This window comes from Equus quagga, chromosome 13 (genome assembly GCF_021613505.1).
Source record: "Equus quagga isolate Etosha38 chromosome 13, UCLA_HA_Equagga_1.0, whole genome shotgun sequence".
Taxonomy (NCBI): domain Eukaryota; kingdom Metazoa; phylum Chordata; class Mammalia; order Perissodactyla; family Equidae; genus Equus; species Equus quagga.
The window spans coordinates 76,110,738-76,135,619 of record NC_060279.1 but is presented as its reverse complement, the minus strand read 5'-3'; the positions used below and the strand labels follow the sequence as shown (position 1 = coordinate 76,135,619).

The window sequence follows — 24,882 nt, the reverse complement described above, 5'->3', positions numbered from 1 at the left end:
GAGCCAAAGACGTTTCCACAGCTACACGGCAGAGCTGTAGCGCTCCTTCTAGTGGTTGCTTCTATGAAATAATGAAGCCCTGTCTTTAAATAAATGCGGTGGTATCTGAAATAGGGCTGAACGTCATTTTTAGACAACGGTGGGTTCTTTGAAGTCCAAGGAGTTATGCAGGAGGAACTGGAGTTCTGCCACTTAAAAGATGACGTAAGGATTGATGGTCAAGTTTCTTTCCTGTGCCCCAGGTGTGGAGCTGCCGGTCCCTGGGAAGATGCCCTACTGCACTTCAGACTTGGCTTGGAAAAATTTGGGGGGACATGAAGAAAAAAGCTGGGAGCTGCAGTTCCACAAGAGTTATGGGGCCTTGAGCTCTTGACCGGCTCAGTGTGGCCCTCGTGTGTGAGAAGCTGGATGGGTGGGTGTTTCATGCCTGGTGTGAACTCAGGAAGGGAAGGAGTGTAAGGTAGCCTTCATTCCTGTATATGGACACTACACATAGATGGGCATGCTGTTGGCCCCTGTGGGGCTCTGCCCTGTGTCCAGCAGAATGCAAGCCCGTGTTGCAGACTTTACTGGAACAGTATCTGTGGGCTAGAGGAGGTCCTCTGGTTCAGTGAGTGAACCTGGCACGAGGTGCTGGCTTGTGCAGCCCTGCCCTGACTCTGGTGGTACCAGCTATTCAGGAAAACCGAAAAGTGTGAGTGTATTCAGCGTCAGATTCCATTTGAGGGAAATACCATTTCTCCTCAAGAGATTCATATGGACTCTCTCTCTCTCTCTCTCATACAAGGTCTTCTGACCTTGCCAGAAGGTAGGAGAGAGGCAGATGACATGGCCATTTTTAAAAAAGGGAAGAAAGTAAGTTCTGCAAACCACAGACCAGTGAACTTGACGTTGGGCCTGGGAAATATTCAGACAGGTTATTCACAAAGAATATTTGTGCCCCTGAGAAGAGGAAGCACAAGTGACAAAGACCAAGTCACGCTAGGTTAGCCTGACTTCTGCTGTGATACGTATAGTCTGGCAAACCAAGGAAATAGGGTAGAGACAGTGTGTCTAGACCTGGAAGGCGTATTTGCCAGGACTCTCTCAGTTATAAGTGAAGGAACTCAACGCAAACGGGGCTTTTAGAATATATCGCTCACACAACTGAGAAGTCCTGGGGTTGGCTCGGTAGGATCCAGGGTGCAAATGAGGTCATGAGAATTTGGTCTCTCTCCCATTAGACTGCCTCCCTGAGCTAGCTGCCTTCTCAGATGAGTGCTTTTTATAGGGTGGTCTCCAGCAGCAGCAGCCTTATATTCTCTCAATTTAGCAGCTCCGGTGGAAAAAAGGATTCTTCCTTTCAGTATTTCCAGCAGAAGTCCCAGGATTTGGTCTGAATGGTCAACATTGCTCATGTGTTCATCCCCTTGAACCAAGCTCTGAGGCCAAGTTCTTGGGAAAACTGGATTGGCCACATCTGGACAGGAGTGAGGATCAGCCCCGCCCAGCTACCTGTGTGGAGAGCAAGGGAAGGGTGGGTCCCTACAGGAAACTGAGGTGCTCTTGCCAGAAGGGGGATAGATTTCTGGGCTGCCTGGGAAAGCAACAGATATCCAGGACAAAGCATTTGCTGAGCTATCTCATGATACTATATGAATGGCATGAAGAAAAGGTGGGGAAAATAGTAAATTTATTGGATGGCTGGATCAATATTCAAAAGCACTTTGATTAGAGGATGAATCCCAAAAACAATTATACAAGCTAAAGCCGGTGATGCGACAGCCTCAGTTCTGTGTTCTCGTCCACAATGCCTATTTCCCCTCCAGCTTTGTAACATATTGCCACAAACATAGCAGCTTAAAACAACACAAATTTATTGTCTTACAGTTCTGGGGTCAAATCCTAAAATCGAGGTGTCCGCAGGGCTGCCTCCCTTCTGGAGGCTCTGGGGGAGGAATAATTTGCCTTTTGCAGCTTCTGGAGGCCGCCTGCATTCCTTGGCCCGAGGCCCCTTCCTCCATCTTCAAAGGCAAACTCTATCTGGAATGGTTCTCAGCTCTTCTTTGTCCTTCAAGACACTGACATGTGCTAAGAGTACAGGCCAGCAGTTTTGCAGAAGTCTCTGTCTGGACTTTTCTGATTGCGCCCTTAAAGAGCCAGGGGACGCATCTCTGGCAGCAGTGTCGCCGAACTGGTGTGCGTCCTGCTCAACGCGTCGCCTTAGAAGGCACAGACATCCGTTTGTCTCGTTATTGGTGATGCTGTGTTTGACCACTGGTTGAGCTGGTGATATATTTCTCCAAGATAAAGGTGCTGTTTTCCCTTTGTAAGTAATCTGTGGGGAAGATACTTGGAGACTATCTAAATATCCTATTTTCCAATGAACTTTGGCCCAGTGGTTTAGCATCCATTCATGATGTTATGGTGGTTGCAAAATGCTGAGTGTTCTAATTCGATCGCTCCATTAAGATTTATTAATTTCCCTGCGTCTATCCTTGCCCTTCCCGTCTGTTCTCCTCAAAGCAGCTGGAGTGACCTTTGAAAACCACAAATGTGATAAAATCCTCTAGTGGCTTCCCACTGACCCTCAGATGTGGCCAGAATCCCTCATCTGTTTGTTAGGAGCCTGCACAACCTGGTCCCCTCTGAGCTCTCCAGGCTGGTCTCAAGCCACTCCCCGCTTGCCTTCCACACACTGGCCCCCATGCTGCTTTCCACCGTAGGGCCTCCCCATTTGCCCCCTTTTGCTTATCAAATACCCACATGTCTTTCACATATCACATCCTCAAGGAAGCCTTCCACACGACCCCTGGACCAGGCCGGATGCCTGGGCATACTCCCTCACCACACAACGTCCTTTTCCTCTATAGGAACACACCAGTTTTAACTGTGCACTTATTTATTTGTTCAGTTAGTCTCTGAGCTCCATAGCAGGCAGGAACTTGGTCTGGTTTGGCTCACTCGTGGGTCTGCAGCACCTAGCACGGTGCCAGGCACAGAGTGGATGATTAACTACTTGTGGAATGAACCAGTGTGAGTTTAAGACAAGATTTGGGGACAGGGGCGAGGAGGACAGGAAGAGGACTGAGTTATTGGAGTGAGAGCACCAATGGGCACGACTTGCTTCCAGGTGACTTGGTGGGTGGGGTCCTGGCAGCAGGAGCAGGGGAGGGAGGTGACAGCGGGCCCTCGGGGCTTGGTGTAGAGCTGCGCTGGGCTGGAGCTTGGCCTCCGCTCCTTGGAGGGGCAGAGTGGTGCAGGATGAAGAGCAGGGCCTTCAGAGCCACACAGACGAGGTCTGCAGGCCAGCTGTGCTCCACTTCCTCTCGGCCATCACTGAACTCTGAGCCTCAGTTTCCTCACTGTACAAAGGGATCGGGGATGTGAGGTTGAAGTGAGTGTACAAGGCAGTATGACAGCAGCAAAGACGAAGAAAGATCTGGGTCTGAATGCTGGCTTTCCCTTCCTGGCTCTGTGACCTTGAGCACACTGCTTAACCTCACTGGGCCCATTTCTTCATCTATGAAAGGACCAAGCATAGCACGTTCATTCATTCATTCATTCTGTGCATATTTATTGAGTGCGACAGGCACTGGGGAGACAATAGTGGAGAAAACCAACAACCTCCTGTCTTTCGCGAGGCTTGCATCCTGGTGAGGGATAGACCAGGGGTATCAAAGTGAAAGATGTAGGGGGTCAGCTGAGTGGTGACAAGGGGTGAAGCTGGGAAGGGGAAGCGAAACGTCACAGGAATGGGAGGGAGGGGGAAATTTTAGAAAGAGCTCTGGGGAGGAAGATGCCTTTTGAGTCAAGTGCTGAAGGGCATGAGAGAGGGAGCTTGGGACATCCAGGGAACAGAGAGTGCCAAGCCCCAAGGCTGACACTCAGGAAGTGCTCCATACATGTCCACCAGCCACAAGCCCTCCCCCCGGGCACAGGCCTGGGCCCCAGCAGGCTCTACCCACAGCCAGAGGTGTGGTGGCCCAATGAAAAGGGGTTCAGAGACACATCACACCACTCTGCGTTCTTTCAACATCCTGGGCCTTGTCCAAACCCATAGGTTGTGGACTTTTAGCCTTCTGGCTTCCCTACTCTGGCTGTTGCATTCAACACCAAACTCAGTGGAAAAAGTAAGAAACAACCCCAATACCCTTCCGGAACAAACCTCTGCTTTTCCACTGTACGACCTTTGGAAGTCTCCCTCTCTTTCTCTCCCACTGTTTACTCTAAGAGAGCACACAGATCATACCTGTTCACAGCTGGGTGAATTTTTACCGAGCGGGCACCCACACAAGCAGCACCCAGATCAAAACATAGAGTCTTACTAGCACCCTAGCACCCTTCAGTGGGAACCAAGGCCCCGCCCTGTCTTCACGCACCAAAGACCGATTTTGCTTGTTTTTGAACCTTTTATTAATAGAATCATATAGTACATACTGTTCTTTTGTGTCTTCTTTTACTCAACGTCATATTTGTGAGACTGACTTCTATTGTGTGTGTGGTCTGTGCTTGCATTCTGTACAGTGTTTCATTGTGTGAATGTAGCGCAATTTATTTATTCATTGTGTTGTTCATGGATATTTAGCTTGTTTGCAGTTTGGGGTTACTGTGGACAGTGCCGTGCGGACATCCCAGGACGAGTCTTTCGGCGGACACGGGTACCTGCACGCTCAGCTCCAGCGGGTGCTCCTGACGGCTGTCTGAGGCGGCTGAACAATGACGTTCCCAGCCGCAGTGGCTGGCAGTCAGTCCACTCACTCCCTATGCTTGCGGACACTTGGTGTGTTTTCCTGTGAGCCATTCTGCTGGGTGCGTAAATAGTATTCCACTGTGGTTTAAGTTTGCATTTCCCGATGACTAATGAAAATGAGCAATTTCTCGTGTTTTGGATGGTCTCTTTTGTGAAGTCCCCGTGCAAGTGTTTTGCCAATTGTTCTATTGGGTTGTCCCATTTAATTACATTTTTATGTATTTAAAAATGAACACATGGTTAAAAAATTAACAAGTTACAGACCTACTTCTTGTATATTTCTCCAGGGATATTCTATGTACATATAAACATATATACCCCCTACTCTTCTTTTTTACACAAATACACACAGTTTTACACAACGGACTTACTATACCTCAAAGACCATCCATATGCATTCATAAACATCTGCCTCATTCTTTTTACAACTGCGCAGCACAGTATTCTGTCTCTGTATTCAACATACTTGATTTAATATACTGACGGGCATCTAGGGTGACGCCAGGTTTTTGCTTCTACGAACATGTGACTTTAAATACTCAGGTGCACATGCTTTGGTGCACATGGGTGGGTCTGTCTGCAGGACAAATACCTAAGAGTGGAAGTGCTGGGCCAAAGGGTATGTACACTCCAACTGTGTGATTCATATCGCTAGCTTGCTCTGCAAAGAGATGAACAAATTGACAATTGCACCAACTTGGTCTGCCTGGCCGGCAGAGGATTACTAAGCTTTTATCTTCACCCATCCACCAGATGAAAAATGGTATCTGCTTCTACTTTAAATTTGGTTCATTCCTTTTACTTTGAAAGAGGCTGAGCACCTTTTCACATATTTGAATAGAGGCTCCACCTTAAAAGGGCTGGTTCCTGGGACGAGAGGTTAGCTGGAAACCGACTCCTGAGAGGTAGACAGAATTGACCCTGGAGATGTGATGTTCCCATCCCTGAAAGGGCCGCCAGTGTTAGGTTTTCTTCTCCCATGGCCTCAGTGAAATCAGGGAGAGGCAAAAAGCTCTGTGTTCAACCACAGTCTTAAAACAGGAAGAAACCTTAGAAATCAAATCTAACCTCATATTTTAGAGATAAAAAAAAAAAGCTGAGGCTTGCAGAAGACCACATTTCAGTTGTGTTGAGAAAGAGATGAAAATCCTTGATAAGAGTTGAAGTATTTTTGTCAACTGCTGCCATCCCTGTTAAATATTTCAACAAATGATTTTATGGTGCTATTTCCTTCAGCAAAGGTACAATTTGATAGTTACAACAAACAAGCTATCCTGGTAACCCAGGACACAGGCAACACGACAAGTGTGGAGATGGAAGAGAATTATGGGGTGAGGATGCCTCCACTCTTCTTTTTTGGTGAAAGACTTTGAAATGGGTCAAAAAGATTTTTGGGTGTCTTCAGTGAACAACTAGGTGTTTCTTGCACACCCTTCTGGGTTTTCTAGTTCTAGAGGATCTTTTCTTTAAGCTATTTATAACTCCATAGGGTGTAAAGAATTGATAGCAATGCAAGTGATTCTTGCCCATGGATACCAGACATACAACTGAACCTTGTCTGGGGGAGTTCAGTTGACTTCCCTCCCCTACTGTGGAAGAAGCCAGTTTAGCATCTATTAAGCAAGTTCATCCCAGCATTCCTGACTGCCTACACATGTGTCTGCCTTTTGCATTCATCTCTGAACCATTTGTATCACCTTACATACATCCTGATTAATTAGTGAGTTAAATTAAATCTTTGACATGTTTACAGTTGTATGAGTCATGATTTAACCTTTTTTTTTTTTTAAAAAAAAAAAGATAGTCGTTTATCATTGCTCATAGCAAATATATCTCAAGCAGAGCAGTGACTTGTAGTCTTGGTGTTATCCAAAGATAACCATCCTTTCTTTCAGCCTCTGCAAAAAGAGCTGACCGCTGACTGAGGGCCTCCCTTGCTCTTCTCCCTTGTGGAAACAAACACACCAGGAGATAGGGAGCTCAGTGAGGGCTGGCTGCATGCATAGCACCACTGTGCATACAGAGGTACAAGACATAACATTTTTAACTTTTAAAGCTGGAAGTTGATGATTAATGCACCCCTACTTCCAAAAGTTTAGCTGGATAAGAATTTCCGGGAGCAAGAACTGTAAATAGTGAGAAGGTGGCTTGGAGACGGTTAGGCTCTGAAAGATCCCTTAGCTGCAATTACTGTTTCGTTGCTGACAACAATCTAGTGAGAAGTTACCAGTTTAACTGAGCACCTACTTCCCAGCCCTGCGGATACTGTCCCAAATTTTAGAGGAAATCCAAGGAAATAAAAAACATGTGTCTACCTTCGAAAAACTTAGGGCTTAGCATCTGGAAGGAGCCGCTGGGCTGCTCTGGCGTCCAGGTCCCTCAGAGGGGACCAGAGGCTCAGCGGACCCCAGGAATCGGGCCTCCGATCCCCGTCCAGCGCGCCTCCCCTTTTCCCCACATGCTTTCTGGCTCAGTCGTTTCCACTCCCGCTCCTCCACCTCCCCATTTTCGGAGGCGTCATTCCGGCACACCGTACAGGCCATACCTAGAGCTGGCTCTGAGACGCCGCTCTGGGCACTGGGCATCTCGGCGGGGACCCTGGGCAGAGCGTGTTAGCCGAACGGCGCGGATTGGACCTTGCGGCAGCCCGTAGCCCCCCATCCTTTCTCTTCCGGATCTCCGTTCGGATGGCTCCCTTTATTTTAGCGAGGCGAGCTTGCGACTAAGAGCTGCCTTTCTTAAGCAGCTCTCAGTCTTTACTAGTCTCTGTCCCAGAGCGATCCTGGGTACCCAGTCCCAGCAAATCGCCTCAAACCCCGCTCTCTGCGACCAGGAAAGGCGCAGCCGGAACTGCGCAAGCGCGGCGCCGCTGACCTCGCGGGGTTCAGTTCCGGGGGTCGCACCGCCCAGCTCTCCAGGCAGGGTGCTGGGCTTCGGTGTCTTCTGGGCAGCCGCCTCCCTCTGACCTGCCCGGCGGGAACCACCCGAGCCGAGCCGCGGGGCCCGCTCCGGCCCGGCCATGAGCGCGGCCGCATGATGCATCCCTGCCCCGGCCGCTGCAGTCGCCGCCGCCGCCGCTGCAGGCCGGGAGGAGCCGCAGCGCCGGGCGACCCCGCCCGGGCCTCGGGTGAGTGCGGCGGGCCGGGCCGGGCCGGCTGCTCACGCCCGAGGCTCCGGGCCACTCCCGGCCCCCGTCCGCCCTTCCCTCGGCCCTGCTCCCTCTTCTCCACCCCGCCGCGCATCTGCGACCTTCCGGAGTTCCTGGGGGGCACCTCTGTGCCTGCGCTCGACTTCCTTTCCAGGGGTCTCCTTGTCTCTCCTTAGTTGATCTCTCTGGACAGGGCCCGGATTGCAGCCCCAGCTTTTTGTCTGACCTTGGGCGTGACAGTCAGCTCTCCGGGCCACGGTTTTCTCCCCTAATAACTAATAACGGGGTTGTTGTTAGGGCCAGAAGAGAGTGTGGCTATAAACCCGTCTGTTTATAGGCATCTATTAGAATGGACTGTCTCGAACGTCGCACGTGGCTTCTCGAATGCTCCTGTTCTTCCCTCCCTTTTAAGTTTTTAACTTTTCTCTTTTATTCTTTGCCCGTGATCCTCGTTGTCTTCCCTTCCCCCTGTCAGTGATCTTTGAGGGGTTGCCCGATAGGGCATATGGAACAACCAGGTCGGCCTTCAGGGCAAAGTCTGCATCTTTTCTTGCTGCAGCCAGGGCTCATCTCTCCTGAGGAGTGGTTGCTGCTGGAACTAAGACTCTTTGCCCTGTCAGATGGGCACACTTTGTCACCTTGTGGGTGACCAGTTTATTATGGTAGTTGCATGGAATGTAAGAAGAACTGTTGACCCAGCCGCCTTGCAGCTGCTTTTGCTGTCCAGCTTGTGTACAGTGCTGTGCAAATCGATGCTACAGTGTCACGTTTGCAGCCTGCTTACTGTACATCCTTAATGCACATATATTTGTCTATTTTACTGTTCCTATCTCAGATAGTCTAGAAATCTAGGTCAGTATATATTCTTTTCTAAACTCTTCACCTCACATCTGATGAATTTAATCTTTTTGAGGTTGTTGTACAACGTGTACTCACCTAAAGTCACCTTTTAAAAGGTCACGTTGTTAAATTTGCTTGTTAGGAAGTCTTAACTTGGTTAAAGTGAAAGATTCTTGGGATACCTGAAAGCTGCAATGAAACACAAGTGTTAGATTGCACTTCTTGAACATTCTGGAAAATTGAAGGGTAGTGTCATTGGCGTTATTTGGATTGTGTGCTTTCGGGAGTTAGACTGGTAGGTTCACATGAGTTTTGAGTTGAGAGATGGAGGGGAACAAGAAGATCTCAACAGGTAACCTAAAGAATTCATAAAACGACAACTGGAACTCTATGCAGGTGTCTCACATCAAGGCAAAGTGGGTAAAAATGTATACAGGAGGATTCTGTTACCAGTGACTCAGGTCCTGCCTCGGATGACAGTGAGTGAATTGGAACTTTGCAGCCATGCTGACGGATGCACTGTAAAGGCAGAAATCCTCTTCTAGAAAGGACAAGTATTCGCATGAATGGAGTGGCCTTCTCAGTGTGAGGGAAAGTACTAAAAGGAACTTTATATAAGAACAATCAAAAGTGTGAACCTACGTTTACATTCTTACTGAAACTATTACCTGCACGCTTGGACTCTTTGATGCTATAAATAATATAATCTTTGTTAATTTGAAGAAATGGGACTAGAAATAAGTTCGCCTACGAAGTTAATGTTTGGGATGAATTGAGAAGTAGTTTCCTGATGATTCCAGAACTTCCTACTCCAGTCCACGCTGAACAGCTCTGCAAGATCATTTCCTTGAAGCAGCTGTTTGGGGATATGTTTCTTAAAAGCAATGTTTTAATTATAAAACTACTGCCTGCTTGTTTTGTAAAAAAAAAAAAGTCGAACACTTTTTGAGAGCGGAGTGTAATGTATGAAGTCTAAATCCTCATTCTCGCTCCCTCTTGTCCCCAAAGCCAGTTGTCCAGGGTCCGTGTTAACAACCTGGTGTCTGAGCCGTCAGTTGTAGCCGCTGAGAAGAGTTCAGGCCCTCTGCCAGGTTAGTCACCTGCAAAGTTTAGAGGGAACAGTCCACACAAGACCACCCTCGCTTCTGACACCAGCTGCAAGTTTGGGGGTTCCCAAAGCCACCGTCAGCTTCCATTATTATTTAGAAGGACTCACAGAACTCACTGGAAGCTCTTGTACTCACAATCATGGTTTCTTACAGGGAAAGGATACGAATTAAGCTCAGCCAGGCGAAGAGGCTCATAGGACAGTCCATGGAACCGCCAAACATGGAGCTTCTGTTGTGCTCACCCCAAGGAGCCAGCGTGCGTTTCTTTCCTGGCATTGATATGAAACAGTATGCACAGGGTATTGCCACCCAGGGGCACTCACCCGAGCCTTGTGTTCAGTCTTTATTGGGGTTCCATTACATAGCTGTGATTGATTGATAGATTGACTGATTGCCCACATGGTTAATCCCCGTGTCCAGGTCAGCTGATGCTGTGTGATCCAAAGCCCCGCCCTCAGTTGCATTGTTGGTCTTTCTGATGTGGCCAGCCCCCACCCTAAATCAGATTGTCCTCTAGGACAAAGGCCAGACCTCCTTTTGGGCAAGGTTAAATTCTTTACTACACAGCATTCTTCCTTCTTTCCTGGTCCCTTCCTTCAAAATAGACTTTTTTTGCTTTACCGTTGACAAATGACTCTGCCTTCTGGATCATGGAGCAGACAAAGGCCACTCAGAGTCTTCTCCCCTGTGATTCTTTTCTGACTACACTATCTCTGAATAGCCTCAGCCTTTTTCTTCCTCTGCCGCTCAGGAAGAGCTCGTCCTCCTTCCCAGTGTTCACTCATGTCTGCACCCGGTCTGCCTGCTATGGGGCAGTCACTCAGTCCTTTATTCTCACTGGCTTCCTCGCCCCATCTACAAACATGCTCTTGTCTTGCTTCCTACTTCATTCTAGTCTTGAAAAACCTTCAGTGGAATCCTCTTAATTGTCTAATAAAATCCAGACTCCTTAGGGGGCCGAGATAAGGCCTTAGATTGGTCCAGCACCTTACAGTTTTGAAAACACCCATGTTATCCCACAGCACCTCGAGTGCAGGGCGCTTGGCTGGTGTTTGCTCAGTGAGTGATTTGGCTGGGCGGACAGAGAAAGCCTGCTCCTGGGAGGAAACAGCAGGAGCAAATGCGCAGCGGTGTGGAGGGCATGGTCGGGGACCAGAGTGAGCCTTGTGTGGAGGAGAGTGGTGAGGACGGAGCCTGCAAAGGCGGGGAGAGCCAGCTTCAGTGGGGCCTTGAACGCCATGGTCCCGAGGTTTGGGACCTGATGGATTCTGTGACCTGTGCTGTGATTTTGGCTGTAACTTCTGCAGCCACATAGAGGGGGCTGGAGCCTGGCACCCCTTGAGGTTAAGATCCTCCAGAGGTGCAGGCCAGGGGCGAGGGCGCCCACACTCGGGTTGTGGGGAAGGTGAAAGCTGTGAGCAGGCAGGTCATGAGCAGGTGGGAGTGCGGAGGAGGAGCTGTGTCTCTGGAGGTGAGAAGGTGCTGATAAATCCTGGTCGCAGGAGGAGTGTGGTCAGTAAATGGAAGAGAGGCTGGCTCTGCGTTCCGCTGGTGGTTTGGTCCGTCCTGGGAAAGGGCGCAGTTCTTTTCAGCACCCAGTAAGCAGGGGGCAATCTGGGTCAAGAAACTTCCAGTTTCTCCTGAGACAGACAGGCTTTTACAGTATCATTTCTCTGTTGAAATGTTTTGAATTCTTAGAGTTCCTTATTTCCCAAATTCAGTTTATTCGTTACAGAATGCATTTTCTAAAACCACATGCTCTAGAAGGCTTTGTGTTTTAATGGATGAACATGGGCTTTGGAGTCAAAACAGTCAAGGCCGCACCCTTTCTTTCCTGGCTGTGAACTTGGGCAGGTTCCTTCAGCTCCAAGGCCCCATTTCCTTGCCTCTAAAATGAGCCACTGATAGTGCCTAGCTTTTAAGGGGTGGCTGGAGCGAGTGTACTAATGCGTATAAAGCTCTTGACACACAGGAGATTGTCGGGAATCGGCCTTTCCTTTCTCCTTCTCATAGTTACATTGTCGTTAGCTTACAGCTGAGAGCTAAGTGTGTTATTGGCATGTCACCTGTTCGTAGTGTTTCCGATGTGGGTGAGTCTTGATGTTAAAAAGTTCATTTCGTATTAAAGAAGGAAACCGTATTTAGGAAGATGTAGAAAGAGGTTGAGGTTCACCAGGCTGATTCCGGTTCAGCTGGGACAGGCCACTCAAAGAGGTTTGGAACTCTGGGTTCTTTTTATTCTGGATTCAGAGTTCTTGAAGGTTTAGTTGCCACATTGGGATTTTTTAAAACAGCTGCTCCACATGACTTTCAGAGTCAGCCTGTGGCTCCAGTGCCAGGATAGACGTGCAGCCTGTGGGGTGGGTGTAAACACCCCGCTGAGACCGCCTCATCCAGCCCACGTGCTCCAGGTGACACACCTAACGCTGAGGCTGCCCCAGGCAAGCCCTGACTGAGTGTCCTCCCTGCCCTCTCTCTCCCCTTGCCCCTTCCCTTCCTTCCACTCCTTTTCTCCCAGGCTCCTGCACCTCTGACCGTATCCCTGTGCCCAGCCTCCCACTTTGACCCTCTTTCCTGCTTCCTTTCATGTTCCTGTGGGCTTCATGTCCACTTTCTCTTGTCTCCCTCAGGCACACTCCCTGATTCTCCCACTCATTCAACAGATATTTGCGGAGTGTGAACTGTGCTGGGGGTCTTACGAGCAACGCTGTGTTGAGGGGTTGACAAACGAACAAGACAGGTGGCGAGGGAGGGGATGCAAAGAAGTGAGGTCAGCAAGCTCCCCGTCTGGTCAGGCTGTTTAGACCCCAGGGCCTTTCGATTTTGTGCTAACTGAGGCACTCAGTGGATGGTTTTAAGTAAGGGAGTGACTCCCCCTGCTTTACGTCTGTAAGAGCTTCCGCTGGGTGCAGAATGGGCATGGATTGCGGCGTGAATAGAGGCGATCCGAGCACTGCCAGGTGAGGGCTCCTGGGCCTTGATCTGGCTGGGTGGGGAGGAGGAAGAGAGGGTCAGATTTGGGTTGGTTTTGGAGGTGGAGCCCATAGGACGTGCTGATGGGTTAGATGTGGGCAGATGGGGGAGAGGTAAATGAAGGGTGAGTCCCACTTTTTGACCTGGGCAATGAGATGGTGGTGCTGTATATCGATGGACAAGAGTGGGGTCAAAACAGTTTGGTGGGTGGAGGGGGTGTCTCTGCTCTGACCCCTCTCCAGAGGAGTTGTTGAGTGCCAGTTGGATATACTCAATGATACATTGTTACTTTGGGAGTTTCCCAGATAGATACTGTTTTAACTACCTGGGCCTCAGATCCTATCAGATCATTTAGGGAGAGCTGTAGAGGAAGGGGAAAACCCGGGACTGAGCCTGGGCCCTCCCAACATTTGGATATTTATGGAGGAAAAGGACCTCGTGAGAGACCGAGGTGTCACTGGTGGGAAGGAGAAAACCTCAGTGTTGTTTCCCCCGACACACACACGCACACCCATGAGATGGACGTGCCCCTCCTAGTGCCATGGCTCCTTGTTAGTGTGTTTCTCAGTTTGCCGTCTTTTTGATCTGCAGTGTCCGAGTGCTATTTTAGAGTGATGAAGTATTTTAGTGTTAAAAAACCTTCCAGAAAGCTTAAATAGGTTTTCACAGTACAGATAGTGTGCCCGCATGTTATTGAGACTTGGCCTTAGTGAGCTTAATATTCTGTTGGGTTTTTTTCCTTAAAGGTCAATAGTCTGTTCTTCACATTGAGTAATTTGAGAAGAAAATGGTGGTTGCATATGGCATACATTACTGGTAGAGTTTGAAAGCACAAACTAAATCTTTCATGATTGCAAATTGATGGAAAGAACATTTAGAAACTTAATTGCAGTAAATATACTGTAGTAGATTATCTGAAGGCTCCATTCTTTTGCCAAATGCAGTGAGAGTTCTGGCTCTCTCTTCAGTGTTCTACCCTAACTGGGCCCCATCCGGGATCACACTTATCAGCTAGGTTGGCGACACACCTTGACCTTCTCCTTCCCTCCCCTTCCGTGTAGCAACCTGTTTGCTCAGCCATGTCCAAGCTCTTATCCTTATCCCCAAGGCACCTTCTCTGGATTCTTAAAATTCCCCCAGCTGACCCAGTGACCCAGCCTCAGTGCGCCCTGGCTGCTTTGTCTCTCCCTGCTGCTTTGTCTCACCGGGACCCCAGTCCTCGGAGTTCTCTGTGCTGTGGCTTAGCAGGCCTCTCCCCTTCACCCTGCACTCCGAGGTCAATCACTTCAGCCCAAGGCTTGCCTCTGACACCTGGTTTTCTGTCGTCATCTTTGTTAATCTCCAGCCATGTGTAAGCCTTTGGGGTGCCGGGCAGGACTTTGGATAAAAGGGGTTGCCATTCCCATGCTTGGTTAGAAACGGGGTTTTCAGCACTGTCTGGGCCCTTCTTGGCACCCCACCCCAAGCTTCCTCTTTCCACTCTCAGTAGCTCTTCTCCAGCCTTCCTGCACTTGTCACACCCCGCCCGCCCCTTACTCTTTGCTTTAGCCTCTGCGGCTCCACCCCGCTGTTTCCTCCTCCCGGCTCAGGAAGAAGGGTCAGCCCCTGGGTTTGAAACTTGGACCCTCATTCCCTGGAAGCACAAAACTGCTGTGAGCCTATCTTGCTTTTGTAGTTGCAGGAAAAGTTCAAACAAGTACAAAATTAGAAGAAAGAAATGAGAGCCAGTGTGGCAGGACATCCCAGCTTCCATTCTTAGTTTGATGGCTTAATTGGATTAACCAGGCATGTGTTCTTCATTCCGTTTCCATTAAATCGCTTTGGGGCTGTTCTAGCCTTTTTACAAGAGTGGCATGGTCAAACCAAGGTGCACCGTGGCGGGACTCACCTGGAGTCTCAGGGGCTCGCCATGACTTTGGGTGGGTACTTAAACCCGGGGGGTCCCAGGCAGCTCATCTGTAAAGTGGGGAGACCCAGCAATTCTTTAGGATCTCTGTAGCAATAAATGAGAGGGGAAACTCAAAAACAAAACGTCCTCCACTTTTTCTTCTAGCTAGACGTCTCCTTCACTTAACTGCATTTTTAGAAATTTCCTTCCTTAATTTTCTCACCACCCAGTCTCCAAGCTCTTGGCACTTTGTTACTGAAAATGCCAGGAAAAGGTCCCTGATGATCCACCTGGCCCCTCCTGGCGCCCCCTTTGGTATGTTGACTGCTCCAGCCTTCCTCCTTCTCTTCACTCCCTGCCTGGCTTCCTTCCTGGCTCTTTTTACCTCTGTCTCCCCTCTAAAGCTTGTGCTCTGCAGGGTCCCAGGTTCACACTTCTGTGGCCTCTTGGGTGATTGCATCCGTTCCCACTGCACCTGCCCGCTGTGTGCTGGGGCCTCTCATTCTGTATGTCTGGTTGGGGGGCTGCGGGAGGTTGGATAATTAACTGTCTGCTGGTCAGCTGTGCTGGTTTCTGCTGCAGACACCTTGAATTCAGTGAGCCCCATCTTGGCGCTCTCCTGAGTCCGCAGCTCCCGTGTTCTGTGAGAGTGTACCTTCCTGTACTGTGCCCCAGCCATCCCATCCTGTTGGTCACTGCTGCGCTTTTCCTTCCTGTGACTGTCTCTCAGACAGGCCCCTGCCCCCATCTTCGAGCCCAGGCCTCCATCGTCTCCGTCTGTGTCGTGGCAATAGCCTGCTGGTTGCTGGTCGTCCTCCTTCTATCCTGGTCTCACTTTGTCACCATTATCTTTTTAAAACATCTGTTTGCCAGAGTTCCGGTGCACCCCATTCCAACAGAACGAAGCGCAGACTCCAGACTCCTTACCTTGCATTCAGAGTACTTGTTAGTGGCCCCCAGTCTGTCCTTTCGCTCCCATTTCCTTCTCTCTCCCCACCCTTCTTTGCCCTGAACTTGAGTCCCTCAGTGTGCCGCCGAAGTCCCTTTGCCGCCTCCACGCCTTCTCCCCCTGTTCTCTCCTTCTGTCCATATCTTGCTTTTCCATCTGGGCCCACCGTGCTGTCTTCTTTATTGACACTTTCTCTGGTTCCTCAGGACAGAATTAGCTGTTGTCATCTCTCTCCCTCCTCACACCCGGCTCCTAATTTGGGGATAACACTTAGCACGTTGTTTACAAGGCTGATTGCCACCTCTGCTTGTTCGCGAGCGCCTGTGGGCTGAAGCTCCTGTCTCTGGTTGTGCATCCTCAGGGCCTTGCGTGTGGATGGAGCCTGGAGCCCCCCATGTTTGAATTAAATAGATCTCTCGTTTGCTGCATGGTTTCTTCTGTGCCTGGAGCAGAGATTTGCTCCTTCCTGTGCTGTATAGGCCGTCAGTGAGTGTGCAAACAGTAAAGCCACGATGTAACATAAACACGCGTCCCAGACTCGCGGGGGGACCTTCTTTCTCTTGCAGTGGTGAGCGGAATTGTATCTTGACTCTTTTTGTCGTTAACTGATCACCGAAGGATGCCGATGTCTTTGATTTACTTATCCTCAGTTTGTTTTTGAGAAGTACATTTTCTGTTTATAGCCAAGGAAAAAAGTGAGGGGAAGAGGTTAGGAAACTTGCTGAAGGTACAGATGAAAGTGAGTCTCAGACAGGCCTTGACTCCTGAGTGTTGGTGGCATGCAGCTGAGGGCTAGAAGTGGCCTGCTCTGCACCTTGCACACCTGCCACGTGTACCTGTGCCCCTTGTTTGTTCTCCTATCCATTTTGTTATTGAGGCGTGATTGATATACAATGCAATGTGCAATTTTAAGTGTATAGTTCATTGTTTGGGGCTTTTTTTAACAGCGCACTGAATTTTGTTTTGACAAATGCGGTGCCTGAGCAGCCTGCTTCCCTACAGGACACGGGGCGTCCCCTCAGCTCTGAAGGTGCTGGGCTCTTCTCCGTTGCTCCCCTTGTGCTCAAAGCCCTGCTCTTATTTCTTTCAAAACGAATTTGTTTGGCCTGCTCTAGCATGCCGTAGAGATGGAATCATACTGTACATATTCCTCTGTGTTTGGTTTCTTTCATGTAGCATAATAGTTTTGAGATTTGTCCATGTTGTTGCGTGTATCAGTAATTTCTTCCCCCTTTTTTGCTGCGAAGTATGTGGTTGGATGACTATCCCGTCGTGTTGATTCATCTCCTGGGGATGGATATTGGGTTGTTTTTGGTTTGGGGAACATTATGAGTAAAGCCGCTCTGAATAGTTTCGTACATGTTTTGTGTTCATATTTGTTTTTCTTGGTAAATACCTAGAAATGGAATTGCTGAGTCACCGGCTAGGTGTGCCTTTTGAGAGGCACTAACTTTGAGAAAGTGCCAGACCGCTTTCTGAAGTGGTTGCCTTGTTGGTTACTTTGTAAAGTTTGTGAAAGTAACTGGGGGCTTGCTCCCATTGTAGAGATTCTGCTGTAGACCTGATGCCTGTGATGGGCAGCCCGTGTTGTGCAAAGCCAGTTTATCTTAAAGCATAGCTAACATAAGCTCATTTGAAAATGCTCAGAATATTCAAAATGAATGTGAATGAAAAGTCCAAAATATTATTAGGCGTAATTAGGCATTATTAGTTCAAAATATTATTTGGCATTTAAACTTGTTGGCTATTGCATAGATATTTGAACAAAGTTACTATATGTAAATACCATATTTAAAACGTCACCTCCATTAGTTTAAGCAGCTTGAGATTCACTGCTGCATTTGTTGTTGAAAAGTTCAGAAGGGACTCAGAGCCGAAATACGTTGGGGAGCCATCGGCGTGCAGGGTGGTGTTGACGGCGGGGCGGGAGGTTGTCCAGGGACGTGCAGGGGGAGAGGAGCGTCCTGAGGAGATGCAATGCAGTGGACTGGACGCGCTGGGCGGGGAGACGGACAGCAAACTGGAGAGAGGAAACAGTGAGCAGCCGCCGGTCCTGGGAGGAAGAGCAGAAACTTACCCTGCCCACCTCCTGGCCCCCCACACCCGTGTCCTTCCACCCTCATCCCCGCCAGCCTCCTAGTGTCCTCATCAGGGTCTTGGTTTCAGAAAACAGACACCAACTGAGGGTTTGCTCAAGCAGAAAAAGAATATCTCAGAAGGATGTCTGGATGAAAACAGAATGGACAGGCAGCTGAAATGGAAAGGAGAGCGGCCGCCTTTGCCAGACCCCCCGCTGTTTGGACAATGGACCTCCTCGATTGATCCTCTAATCTTCATTTCTTTCCTAAGGCCTTTCTCTTTGTTATTTAGTTCTCCTTTCTGGGAGATTTCCCCACTTTCTGGTCCAGTTCTATTTTTAAGATTTTAAAACTACCATCATGATTTTATTTTTCAATAACTAGGAAGTTCCCAGAATGTTCCTCTTTTGTTTCACAGATACAACCTCTTATTTCTTCTTAAATTTTCTTCTCGGTGCACTTTGGCTGCTCTGAATTCCTTTTCCCACGTTTCTTTTTGGGGCTGTCTTTCATGAGACCTGTTTTGGGCTTTCTTCAAACGTCTGGCTGTTGGCTGCTCATCATATTTAAGAATGAGATGTGCCAAGCACTTGGAGCCTCTGTCCCTCGTAGGATGTCCCTCTGACAGCCGTCCTCTTAGAGAGATCTGGTGGGAATCTGACCTCTTTGTTGGGATTGCCCTGCGTCTTGGTACCTTAGGCCTTATCTCTTGGGCCAGAAGCGTGCTTCCAGAAATGCTCTGTCTGCTTGCCCACCTGCCGCTGAGCCTGTGGGAGACGTGAACGGAGAGTTTCTGCATTCGGCCGCTGCCTCACGAGTCCCGTGTCCTTCCAGCATCTCTCCCCTCTGGGTCGCACGCTCCCGGCTTTCCTGTACAGCCTCTGCTGTAAAAGCCTTGTTCATTCCTGAAGTACAGGCTGGCCAGATGTGGTTTGGCTTATCCCTGCGGATCTTTCTCCAGGGATTTTGGCTTATAGATTTGTATTTAACATGGTAGCTAAAATAGCGGGAGGGTAGAATGGACAGATTTAAAATAGATCACCTAATTTTCGGGGTTGTCAGTCAGTTTACTAGTAATGAAAACTCAGAGGCGTAGATAGTTCTCAAGCAGAACTTTATGTGTGAAATGTTATGTTGGTTATATATGCCCCAAAGAGGAATCGGACCCCAAGAAGTATTACACACCTATCTGTCGTAAAATAAGTAACTTTTCTAATCAGATTTTACTGTCTTTCAGATCCTATCACATAGACAGTATGCACCTGAGGGTCCTGAAGAAAAGGCGCAAAACATTCAAGTAATGTCTGGAAACCGTTTGTGAGGTGAGACGTGGTTCTTCGTTTGGGTGCGTGATCACGGTTTCCTCTGGCTGCTGGCGCTGATTGGTGTGTCACTGAAGAGGCAGCGGGGCCGCGCAAAAGGTCGGCGGCGCCGAGGGGTCCTCTTCACTCTTGTCGTGGGTTGCTTACGCCACTGTCCTCGGAGGAGAGAGTGTCCCCGGAGGAGGCTTCCATGAAGTGAATTGGTGGCTCCTAGCGATTGTAGAGATGAGGTGGATGCGTGAGTGTGAATTCGTGGGCAGCTCTCCTTGTGTGGCTCCATTTACTGCTGGAGGTCTGCGGTGTTGTCCGTGGTGTTCTGGGACACGGGGCTTTATTTAACCTGAGGATAAACAGCTTGGGTTCAGGAGTGTAGACAGAATGCCAGTAAATTGGCCGTTAAGTAGAAGAACGATGGTGGGCCGTTTGCTTGCCCCCCGGTGAACACGGAGTGCGTCGGGTCTCTCAGAGCTGCTCTTCGAGTGCGTCAAGCCCACAGCGGTGCGGGAACTGGTGTGGGAGAGGGCTGCAGCCTCGCCTGGCGAGTGTGTGCGTTGTCCTATCGCATGGCGCTTGCCCTGCTCTTCGCTCTCGAGTTCAGTATTTTAGATTAGCTCAATATAAAGGAATTGTTTCTTCATTTCCTCCCCTCCCTTCGTGTTGCTTTAGTGTAAATACAGTGAGTGACTCAGCGGAACGCTTGTGCGGTTGATTGCAGATAACCGTGTGTCCAGCCTAACCTTGCTATGCTCTTTGATTGCTTTCTTGAAAATAAAGTGACTTCTGGACATCAGCCTGTTTTCCCTTTGCCTTCCAGTGGGTTTACAGACTTGGTCTAAAGCGCACAGGGGTTATGCGGCAGCGTCCACACACACGCCTCTAGGAAGGCCCTGCCGTGCCCAGGGTCCCCTGGCTTTGTGGTTACTCTTCCTGCATGAATGGACCTGCCACCTGTACCCCAGGTGGAGTCCCACCAGGGCTGCACCCTGCTCTGTGCCAGTTCTCACCACTTCCTCAGCCGGGAAGGGTAAGTGGCATGGGCTCAGGTGTCCAGCGTGGGGGCCTCCAGAAGACTCAGGGGGTCCTGCTTTCTAGATGGAACTCAGACTGCACAAGCATTGTGCTCTGACAAAAGGCTCGTCTGTCTTTGGACATGTGGCTCTGCAGCTTATTGTCCGACTGCCCAGCAAGCAAGCACCCTTTTCTCCTAGAAGGTGTCCTATTTGAGGAGTGACCGTAAAGCAGAGGGGTTCTGGTCGGAGGAAGAGTTCAGCTTCAGGCCGTGCTGTACACTTGTGATCCCCTAGGGAGCTGTTTGAGTCTGAGAGAGGTGCCACCTTCTTGTTGTGTGCCTGTAAACAAGCGTGCGCCTGCTGTGGGCCCAGCCGTGTGCAGGCCCCAAGAGGGAGCACAGCGAGGGAAGGCCAGGCCCTTCCTCTGCGGGCCGACAGTCACTCAGGGAGGGAAGATGCAGGAGCTCTCCCGAGGTCGACAGTGGTAAGTACTCTGCAAATGGAACTGATGGGCGTGCCCCGATAGTTCCCGGGAGGCAGAGAAGCTTCCAGACACTGTCTTGGCCCCTGAGAGACCCAGGCTTCCCAGTGCTGTAGGCAGAACCCGTCTCTGCCGCCCTCTCCAGATTGTCGTGTCTGCTGTTGAGAGACCCCTTTCAAAGTGCTCTCCAGAGGAAGGAGAAGGACCTGTTCAGGATGGCCTGCTTCGAGGAGAGAAGCGTTAGGCCCTGACGGGTGAGTGGGGTTCTGTGGAGGGTGGCCTCAGCAGAGCCGTCCGCGGGAAGGCGGGCAGACAGATCTGGGTGACGCGGGGTCAGTCAGTGCTGGCTGAAGGACGGCTGGGTAAGGTCTGCCGGAATTCTTCTCATCTTTAGTTCCTTCTGTTCCCTTCAAACATTTTACAGCTGTTTTTGACCGATCTGAGAGCAGGATCATTTTACTGACTACGGGGAACAATTTCATTTCTCTTTTATACCAGTCAATGTTTATATATCGAGAGAGAATTTTGCGAAATATTTGCAGAATGAACTGTCATCAGCCAGTTCACTCATTCATTCAGCGTTTTCATAACTACTATGATCCACTTGCATTTAAGAGAAAAAAAAACCACGACCAGATTCGGAAGACCGTGCTCTCCCTCTGCTGTATGAGACTGACCCCACGAGAGACCCATCACGCCTGCTCCCTCACACGAGGGAGGCCTGTCCCCTGCTCTGTGCTTGTTTGAGACCGTCAGGGCGCCTGCGCCGAGAGAGCGCATGGATGGGTTGAGGAAACGCCGTCGGTGTTGCCATCCCTTGTACGAGCGCTGAGGCCAGAGGGTGCTGACTCTTCCTCGCGCATGTCCCCTCTCCCGTCCCGCGCTGAGAAGAGGTGCTCATGCGTTCACAGCAGCAGCAGAGCAGCTTCTCTTTGGTTTCTTTGGACCCTGTGTGTTCTCAGGTGTCAGGCACTTCAGGAAATGTGGGAAAGGTATCAAAAGGGCTTGGTAAGTGAAGGGAACTTTTAAAAGAACGCAACAGAGAGGAAGGGCATTCTGGCAACAGTGCAGAGTTGAAGGAGAGAGAGAGAGAGAACAGTGGGAGCATGCCTCAACAACCTGATGGTGTTAGTTAAAACGAGGGAGAAACGAGTAAACCAAGACTCAACTTGAGACAAGCCGGGCAAGAACCACAAGCTCGGTGTTTCGTGAGCCGGAATAAAAGTGAGGGGAAAAGGCGGCGTTTATGTCACTCTTTCTCACACCGCTTGGCACGTCTGAGTGGAGCCTTTGCCCACTGGGGGTGGGCTGCGGGCGTGGAGAGCTGCCCCGGGACCATGGGCTCCGTCTCCCTGCGGCGCCCGAGCTCTGCGCCGTGAGTGTGCCTCCAGCTGGGCTCTTCATCACTGCTCGTACGAGGCTGTGCCTGGCCGTGGCGACCATGTGTCTCCATGAGCCTCATCCCCTCTGTCCGCTGCCCCTCCAGGGTGTGTCGGGGAAACCATGCCGTCATCAGGACACCGGCTCCGGGATGTCGAACACCACCCTCTCCTGACTGAAAATGACAATTACGACTCCTCATCCTCCTCTTCCTCCGAGGCTGACGTGGCAGACAGGGTCTGGTTCATCCGCGACGGCTGCGGGATGATCTGTGCCATCATGACGTGGCTCCTGGTCGTCTATGCGGACTTTGTGGTGACGTTTGTCATGCTGCTGCCTTCCAAAGACTTCTGGTACTCTGTGGTCAACGGAGTCGTGTTCAACTGCTTAGCGGTGCTCGCCCTGTCATCTCACCTGAGGACCATGCTCACCGACCCTGTGAGTACTCACCGTCCTTCTGGATCTTTCCATTGTGTCTGATCCGGTGTGGCACCATAGACCGTGTGGTGAAGGGCTCCTTGCTACCATAACCTCAGGTTTCTATTGATTCCTGAATACACGCCTGTGGCATTTTTTGTGCGTTACTGGAGAATAAACATCACTCAAATCAAAGTGATATCACAGTAGCAATGGAAAATATTCCTATTGGGGGGCCGACCCCGTGGCTGAGTGGTTAAGTTCATGGGCTCTGCTGTGGCAGCCCAGGGTTTCACTGGTTCGGATCCTGGGCGCTGACATGGCACCGCTCATCAGGCCAGGCTGAGGCGGTGTCCCACGTGCCACAACTAGAAGGACCCACAACTAAAATATACAACTATGTACTGGGGGGCTTTGGGGAGAAAAAGAAGGAAAAAAAATTCCCATTGGGCTCTTTATTCAAATGAAGAGAGTGTTCTAAATAATTCTAAAGCCTCTCCTAGTTTAAACATTTTGTTTCTCTAAAGAATACACTGAAAGCTGAGAGATCTGGGGTCAACATTTCACCGCTTCACTCATCTTTTCAGTTATCTTTCAACCATAAGCACCTAATTTAACTTCTTTGGGCTAAAGGTTGGCTATCTCTTAAGTTCTCTCTAGCTTTGTAATTCTCTTAATTTTTACGTGTCAGCTAAAGTCTGAGCATACGTCATTCTAGCTGGTAAAAGGTCAGGGTTCACCCTGTCTGAAGCGGAGAGGAAGACCTCCCTGATGGCTGGTTCCGTGGGGTGCGGGTTGTGACTGGGGGAGGCAGGTGCGAGGAGAGGTCAGGTGCAGTGCAGAGCCAGAGAACTGACAGGGGAGCTCATCTTGGGAGCAGGTCCCCTGAGAATGAAGATGGGCTGGGTCTCCCAGTGAACCGCCCCGAGTCCCTGGTGTCTTAAAGGCGCCTGCATTCGGAACCTCCACGTTGGGCTTAAGGCTGCTTCTCAGGTTTTGAGACATCCTTGCCGCTCAGCCAGAAGTCACCTCCAGATCGTCGATTCTGGCTCGCCGCAGAGCCCAGAGGGGAGGGGGCCTGTAGGCCCGGGGGGGAGAGGGTCCCGCCCTCCACAAGCTGCACGGCAGGTGTTCACGGCCAGGTGCTAGCAGTCCACAGGGGGCTTCTTCTGAAAAGGGTTCTTCCCACAGAGCTAAAGCAGTGGTTTGAAATCGCTGGTGCAGTTCTCCTGAGTTGTAAATTAAAGTGTACTGGGCTTATGTCTATTGGTAAGTTTTCTCTAAAAAAGTACCAAGAAGTTACTGTTTTGTTGTACAATTTTTTTGTTTTTTGAGGAAGATTAGCCCTGAGCTAACATCTGCTGCCAATACTGCTCTTTTTGCTGAGGAAGAGTGGCCCTGAGCTAACATCATGCCCATCTTCCTCTACTTTGTATGTGGGACACCTACCACAGCATGGCTTGACGAGCAGTGCCATGTCCACACCCGGGATCTGAACCGGCGAACCCCAGGCTGCCAAAGCCGCACATACATGCTTAACCACTGAGCCACCAGGCCGGCCCCTGTTGTACAACTTCTTTATAAATAGGATCAGGCCTCTGAGAATAAATTACACTGACGAGTCCACAGAGTGTGGCTGACGCGTTGACTTCTCCGACTCTGCTGTGAGTCCCTGTCATGGGGCTCTGCCCTCCGTTACTCTCTGTGTCACCTTGTTTGCCTGGGAGAGGTCTTCAGCCGAGGACAGCATCTCAGACCCAGCCAGGTGGGCAGCTGGGAGCAGTACGTAGGGGACAGACCCGGAAGCTGAGGCTGCCCGTGGCTTTGTACCTCATGTGATTGTGGGATCTCTGACCGTAACCCGGTCTGAGTCCCTCAGAGACTTTTATAGGGCCCTCTTCTCGTTTCCTTTTAAGCAGCAAAGCCTCTCTCTCGGAACCAAACCCTGCCCCCCGGCATCTCCATGCCCTCTCCTCTTTGCTGCAGCAGAAACACCGCACAGGCAGGTGCCAGGCCACAGAGAACCCCAGTTACAGGGACCGTCCCAGAGCAACAAGTTCTACTCGAATGTTCGCTATAGGACAAGCCTTGTTAGCGGTGGCCATCTCCCTGGGTGTTGAAAACTGGGCTGAGTCCATCCCTCTAGGCACTTTGGTGATGGGACCACGTGCACACAAAGGCCCCTGGTGACTGCAGTGGGGCCGCGGGGGAAGGAGGATTGGCCAGGCTGAGGCTCCTCTCCTCAGAGTGTCTGTTTCCTCTGACAGTCCTCAGCAGTCTAGCTCCTGTCCCCATCCCCTCTCCTCCTCTGGGAGAAGGCCTCAGTCCTCTTACAGGAAGCCCCAGGGGCTGGGGGAGGCAGAGAGGGGGGGGGAGAAGGTATGTGCAGGCTGCCATTCTTCCTGGTGGCTGCATTCATTGTGCTTGTTGGGTCGCTATGGAGAATGGTGAACAGGAGCACCGAGAGGGAGGTGCCAGGCTCAACGAGTTTGAGGTCTTGGATGTCAGCATTTTTCTGTTGAAATTTAATTCATATACCACAAAATTCATCCTTG

The 24,882-nt window shown here is 50.2% G+C and overlaps 1 protein-coding gene and 1 long non-coding RNA gene across 6 annotated transcripts in view; one reads left to right on the top strand and one right to left on the bottom strand.

Annotated features, from left to right (window-relative positions):
- Positions 1-1,839: 1,839 nt before the first annotated feature.
- On the bottom strand, positions 1,840-7,470 carry LOC124249958 (uncharacterized). The gene is made up of 2 exons (XR_006891500.1): positions 7,278-7,470; positions 1,840-6,678 (listed from the first exon to the last, which is right to left on the bottom strand). It is a non-coding gene; the product is annotated as an uncharacterized LOC124249958 (long non-coding RNA).
- Positions 7,471-7,655: 185 nt separating this feature from the next.
- ZDHHC7 (zinc finger DHHC-type palmitoyltransferase 7) overlaps positions 7,656-24,882 on the top strand; it is a 32,320-nt gene continuing 15,093 nt past the window's right edge. Inside the window, exons 1-5 of one of the 5 annotated variants that reach the window (XM_046681582.1) lie at positions 7,656-7,859; positions 18,955-19,039; positions 19,854-20,063; positions 20,676-20,784; positions 22,017-22,348. In XM_046681582.1, the coding sequence (XP_046537538.1) occupies positions 22,034-22,348 (315 nt within the window). In that variant the 5' untranslated portion in view covers positions 7,656-7,859; positions 18,955-19,039; positions 19,854-20,063; positions 20,676-20,784; positions 22,017-22,033. Of the gene's footprint in view, positions 7,860-18,954; positions 19,040-19,853; positions 20,534-20,675; positions 20,785-20,954; positions 22,349-24,882 lie in introns of those variants that run through there. The other 4 variants (XM_046681579.1, XM_046681581.1, XM_046681578.1 and 1 more) reach the window with 4 other exon arrangements.